This window comes from Mizuhopecten yessoensis, unplaced genomic scaffold (genome assembly GCF_002113885.1).
Source record: "Mizuhopecten yessoensis strain PY_sf001 unplaced genomic scaffold, ASM211388v2 scaffold1255, whole genome shotgun sequence".
NCBI classification, from domain to species: domain Eukaryota; kingdom Metazoa; phylum Mollusca; class Bivalvia; order Pectinida; family Pectinidae; genus Mizuhopecten; species Mizuhopecten yessoensis.
Window position 1 is genome coordinate 470,045 of NW_018403955.1, and position 6,637 is coordinate 476,681.

A 6,637-nucleotide genomic window follows, 5' to 3' on the forward strand; every position below is an offset into this window, starting at 1 on the left:
GGGGCTAAAACCACAAAATTGGTTCCCCTTCACCCACGGATGCTCCACACGAAATATGGACCAAATCCTTTCATTCCTACAGATGAAGGATTTTAAAGAATAATTTGCTATATTTCCCCTATTGGGCCCTGCCCCTCAAGCCCCTCCGAGGCAAGACCAACCGTTTATACAAAATTGGTTCCTCTATACCAAAGAATGCTCCACACCAAATATGGACCAAATCCTTATATTCCTTCAGAAGAAGGATTTCAAAGAAGAAATTGCTGTAATTCCCTTATTGGGCCCCTCCCCTCAGGCCCCTCGGGGCTAAAACCACAAAATTGGTTCCCCTTCACCCACGGATGCTCCACACGAAATATGGACCAAATCCTTCGGACCCCTGTACTGAGATAATGTAAACTACCTACCAAGTTGATTCTGTTGCTGTTCTCCCCAATCACTAGGCTGTGACCAAACGTGAGCAGGTGAGCTGCAATACAGCGACACAGGAAATCTCTCTCCAGCTGGTGAGAGGGACTCAGAAATGTCTCGGATAGCTGGAAAGATAATTGTCATCATCAGGATTTCCTAATGATTATTTGTATTTACAGGGGTCCAAACACATCATGATTAATGCAATAAAACCCAGATAGGAAACAGGAATCACCCATTTCTAAGAGAAAGACAAGGATTTCCACATGTTATGGGAGAAAAAGGTCCCCAAACATATGATGGTAAGTTCTCAAATTGTAAAAAGATACTCGCTAAATCTTTTATATCTCTTATAAAATTACTCAAGCTAGATAAACTTGATAACCAACTACCACTTGTTAGGGAACCTCTACATTACTGGGACTGAAATATTTAGCCAGTTTGTACAATGTCAGAGGTGTGGAATAATAATATTCTGAATTTAAGTCAATACAACTTATCAAGTATGCTACAGGCAAAATATCATCACCAGAGTCCTCTTGAAAATTCAGAAGTTGTTTGAAGATTTAACACATTTGACTCATGACCTTGAAAGTAGGCAGAGATAATTATTTTGCAAACCTTGCTGGGATCCATTGTTGGAAGCTACTAGCTATCCAAACATCATGACTCCAGACTTATCAAATTTTTATAAGCTAGAGGTCATTTGAAGTTTTTGACATCTTTGACCTTGAAAGAATATCAAAGTCTGCATTTTTTTATTTGCAAATTTAGTCTGGCTCCATCCCAGGAATCTACATGCAAAATGTCATGACCAGGCTTTCTGGTTCTTCAGAAGAAGTTGTTAAAGTGAAAAGATGACAGATAATGCGACATGGCTTTAGCTAATATGTCCTGTGGGCATGAATTGAATTAGACAGATTGACAAATGATACAAATGCATTGATTATGTTGTGTTATAGAGGACTGCCTTCGATGGTGGGTAGTGTCTGATGAAGGATCACTTACACTGATGGGTACTGCTAGCGAGAACTCGTACACAGATGTCAGCATCTTCAGGCAGTCTCTAGATCTACTGACAAACTCTCCATTGATATCTGGGTGCGGCGTATCAGACTGAAAATATCAAATAATAATTTCATGCAGAAAACAAGTTTTTCTACAAGCTTACATAAAGTGAGAAAGAAGTGTAAACATAGGTGTGATACATGCAGCAGCATTTTTTTAAAGTCTACTTTCTGCTGGTCAAAATATATCCATTATGGAATAGAAACCTGTCAGTGAAACATTACAGTGGAGTATATCTTAATGCTTGTAGGAAGAAAATCCAGATAACTGTTATATGGATTTATTTCATGACAAAATATCTCTGGAAAGGAAACTGCTATCTCCTGTTTGGAAAATCATGTCAATAAAAATAGCTCTGGAAATATTGTCTTTTGTTTGACACCTTACCATGTGTAAAAACCTCCGTAATTTGTTGATGATTCCGTTTAGACATCGAGAGAGGAGTTCATGGATCTCCAGGTATGATCGGAGTTCAGAATGTGGCATCAGCACAGACAAGGAGTGAACACCAAGGCCGCTATTACCTCGAGCTATAAACACAAATCCTGCCAAGATCATGTCCATCTCTGCCAAGTCAAGAAATTTGAAGTCCACAAAGCTGTCCTGAATGTCTCGGCATATCTCTCCACTCAATGAACGACTACAAACTTGATTCAGCATCTGTTCCGTTAGATGACAATCCGTACCCAGCCACACATTAAGTATTCGTGGTCCCAAAATGTTATCCCAGTGTGCCAAGATGAAAGCATTTATAAAGTCAGGACTTAATTCTTTTTCCAGTTTAGTTTTGACATAACTTGATGAGGGACTTAATGGTGATTCAATTTCAATTTGGTTTGTTGAGATATTTGTTCCTGATGTCAGGTGTATCACACCTGCATCAACATGGCGGGTGATTTGTTTAATATTCCGCGAGTTTGACATTATTAATGAAAGGTTCCCGATTGTATTTCAAAATTTCTTGAAATGAAACATTGATACATATACTATCAAATTTTCACTAAACACCTACTTAGAGATCTAGGGTAATTTTCTATAATTGAAATATATATATATATATATCTAATCTAACTACTGACACCTGCCTCCCAAGGTCATACTGACAACAGGTCACATGATGGGTCGGGGATCCCTGTGAGAATATATCGTACACACAACGTAATCAGCAATGACCATGTTGACCAGTACAAAACTCATTGCCAGAAGCATCAAGGACAAAAGAAGGTCATTAGGTGAGGATGTAGTATTGGCCAAACACAACATGAACAGGAGACACACTAGAAAAATCACAGAGAAGAAGGTGTAGTTTACAAACAGGAGTATAAGCCCCTCACGGTTGGTGATCTCAGAAACCCATTCCTCCCTCATTTGTTATGTATAAATGAACCACAGCCATGAAATGTTGTCTTTCACTGAAATACATGTACGTTAAAACACAGTGACCTTATGTATTGCATCATTTCCATCCAGTGGATAACTTCATTCAGTAATTTTAGAAATTTGAGTATTTTGATTTTCCTTTCTCCTTCAGAAGACAGCAGATCCCAGCTTCTCTTCTCAAATGTCACAGCTGGTATCTGTTAAAAATAGAGAAATATAATTATTATATACAGTATGGTTCATGATAGCAATGCTAGATCAGAAGTGCTCAAGTGCTCTTTTGATGGCCTAAGTTTGGTTTGGGGTAAACCATGAATAATGTTTGTTTTGTCTTTATCCGAGACACAGTACGTAACCTATTTTACTTCAATCTATAAACTACAGTAAATTGCTGTGAAGCAGAACTGGACTGGGTCAGCGACCAGGTAGCTCAATTCGAAGAGCGTCCATCTAGAGTTTGGAGGGACTCCTGGGTTCGAACCAAGGTCTTGACGTTACCTTTTCTCTTTCTTCTGTTACTGAGCCGTATAACTTGCACATCCTAATCACACTGAAATTTCCACCCTTGACTTGCCATTCCCATTTATAGCCAAGGCATATTCAAAAGTAGGTCTTTATCATGTTTGTTAGGTGGAAGGATACCCCCGCCTGCTCTGAATACCGTAATTCATATAAATCCTTCCGTTAGGCCTATTGCCGTTACAATTCTTCTCCCCATGCAAGATCATACGCTCACACTTTATCTGTGTGTTTTTGTAAACAAACAACAGCTGGCTACCAGAAACGTCCATGTCTCCAAATTTTGTCATTTTACGATAATATATGAAAAACGATATACACTCTATCTATATGCTACGGAAAGATGCGTATACCAACAAGAACAGGTTCAACTACACAAGAGAAACAAACAAGTTAGGGGCTGATAATGACAACACTCACGCCATCCGCCAGACGGAACTCTCTAACGCATGAAGACATGAAAAGGTGTTGTGCAAAATGAAAGTAGAATCGAGCATTACGTACGAGTCTGTCAATTTCTACACCAATACCCATTAGCCCCATACAAGTGTCGATTTACTCAACCCGGTCACGGAAGTAGTCCCCGATACAACATAATCCAACAAAATATTAAAAAGAATACACGAAGTGACCCGGACTTACACAAAAAAAGGAAATCTATTGGTGGAAGGTAAATCTTGTACCCCGCTCCCGCTCCCGTCCCAAAACCCCGTACCAGGCATAAAGATATATTTAATATCTCATTAACGCGATCGTTTATATTTTTTATAAAATTATACAATAATTTCAAACATTATTTTCTAAATGTGACTGTTAATAAAATGTAAATTTATCATCCAATAATTTAGAAATTGACGATAATGTTTATTTCAAGGGGGTAAAACTTGTACGCCGCAGTCAACCGTGAAAATCATGGTTTTTCATATATAATTTGATATTGAGAGAAAATTACATGTTATTTTCAGATATATAGAACAAAATACCTTACTGTTTATAATTATGTAAGTTTCGTTGAAATAAACGACATATTTCACATGAAATTCTGACTTTGTTGTGATCGCGGGCGAGGATCGCGGGTGTTTTGTCTACTCCCGTACCCGTGCTAAGGGGACATCACTCAGTCAAGACTCGTGCTAAATATGTAAAAAAAAACTTTTAATACAACTATTTCATTATTTCTTTTTCATATAATAATCTGCTAATTTTTCTTTATACGAATCCTTCTTTATACGTACTGTAATAGACTGGAACCATCTACCAGATACCATAATCCAATGCAGTAGTGTTGAGGACTTTAAAACAGCCCTCGAATCGCGCGACTAAGAACTATTAGCGCTCTCTCTCATCTCTGTAACACACCAGTTTTGATTACGTCAGCGTATCCATACAGATACAGATTGGAAAATGCATGGGAAACAATTAATCTAATTAAAATCAGACTTGTAATTCCATTCCTCTACGATACACTCCAAGCGTAGAGGAGTGTGGCGTAGAGGGGTGTATCATATAGGAGCGTATTGGAGCACAGGGGCTTGTATAGACTTATTTGATAAAATTAGCTTGAAGTCTTTATATATATATATGTATTTCAAGTTAATTTTATCATATAAGTCCTATACAAGCCCCTGTGATTGGAGTGTATCATAGAGGATAATGAGGCACTTAGAGATAGGGGACGTTTTGTCAACACATCAATTTGGATTTAGGAAAGGAAACTATACAACAACACAACTACTGGAAGTCCTGGATTTCATAATTAAAATTGTAGACGAATCAGTGAACATTGTGTATTTAGATTTCGAAAAAAGCGTTTGATACAGTGCCTCACGATCGACTATTAACAAAGCTGGGAGGATATGGAAATAATAATGATATTTGTTCAGGTAAAAGGAATACATTACACTACGTATATCACATTTTGGAAATTGGATATAGATATTATAACAGATGTTATTAAAAGGAAGTCATCAATTAAAGAGTCGTGGTACATGGAAAAACATCTAGTTGGGCAGAAGTGAAAAAGTGGAATACCTCAAAGAAGCGTACTAGGACCGATTTTATTCTTAATCTTTATAAACGATCTACTAGAATGTGTCGAAACAATCATCAAATTATATAATTATTTGCGGATGATACCAAATTGATCGGTCTAATCAAGAGAAAGATATATTTCTGTCAGAAATGTTTACCACGGACGACATGCGGGTAGTATGTAAGAAACTTAAGAATGGCAAAGCTGGTGGGTATGATAGCCTGGTCTATGAACACATTAAGTATAGAGGTGATAGATTACTAAGCCTCATTACCAAATTGTTCAACCTCATTGTAAAATATGAGCATATACCTGAAGACTGGAAAAAAGTAACAATTTTTACTTTGTACAAGGGCAATGGAAAACCCAAAGACGACCCAAACAGTTATAGGGGTATAACTCTTATACCCGTCTTTTTTAAAATATTCGAGTCAATTTTGTCTCTCTTTACTAGATTCAGAAACGTTTCCAAACAGACAGCAGTCGGCTTATATGAAACATTTATGTAGTCTATGCACTTCCTTTAATTACAGGAATGCGTGAGATACAACCTAGAAAATAACTCTGATTCATTTTTAGATAGCAAGAAAGCTTTTGATACTGTTTGGCACGAAGGGTTACTTCTCAAAATGTACAAAATAGGATTTAAGGGCAAAAAGAAGACAAGTCTTGGTAAAAGATGTGAATTTGTATGGTAAAGCATTACCAGTTGTTGAAAACATTACGCACGTCGGTGTTGTTTTGAATTTTAAATTGTGTACATCGGACAGAACTGAGGCTGCATGCAAGAAGCTAAAAAGTGGAACCATGGCTCTTATTCGATCTGGTGCTCATCCTAGGACCCTTAATCCTCTAACAGTTGCAAAGCTGATTAAGGCTAAAGTTTTCCCGTCTGCCCTGTACGGGTGTGAACTATGGCAACTGTCTAGAACAGAACTAATCAAATTAGAGCGCGCTCAAAATTTTATCGTAAAATCCATTCAAGGGTTAAACATTAGAACTAGAACTGATATGGCCAACTCCTTAATTGGATGGACCTCCATAGAAGGTTACATTGATATAAGAAAACTTTTATTTCTCGGTCGTCTTTGTAGACTGGACAGTAAATACTTAACTCATACTATATTTCTCAAACGCCTATTCATGCATATTTTGAAGGAGTCCTGTCAAACTGGTTTTATTCCTGATATTGTGAGAATACTTCGCAAGTATGATTTGTTTAATTAT

The 6,637-nt window shown here is 37.4% G+C and overlaps 2 protein-coding genes across 3 annotated transcripts in view; both read right to left on the minus strand.

Moving 5' to 3' along the window:
* The window catches only part of LOC110458639 (guanine nucleotide exchange C9orf72-like), a 12,497-nt gene extending 8,636 nt beyond the window's left edge, over positions 1-3,861 (minus strand). The window contains exons 1-4 of one of the 2 annotated variants that reach the window (XM_021510431.1): positions 3,799-3,861; positions 1,867-3,056; positions 1,420-1,527; positions 408-536 (exon numbers count right to left, since the gene is read on the minus strand). In XM_021510431.1, the coding sequence (XP_021366106.1) occupies positions 408-536; positions 1,420-1,527; positions 1,867-2,403 (774 nt within the window). In that variant the 5' untranslated portion in view covers positions 2,404-3,056; positions 3,799-3,861. The other variant, XM_021510440.1, reaches the window with a different exon arrangement.
* An 859-nt stretch (positions 3,862-4,720) lies between these two features.
* Positions 4,721-6,637, minus strand: part of LOC110458428 (guanine nucleotide exchange C9orf72 homolog) — an 8,258-nt gene continuing 6,341 nt past the window's right edge. Inside the window, exon 5 of the mRNA XM_021510111.1 lies at positions 4,721-4,726. Coding sequence (XP_021365786.1) covers positions 4,721-4,726 — 6 coding nt within the window. The remainder of the gene's footprint in view (positions 4,727-6,637) is intronic.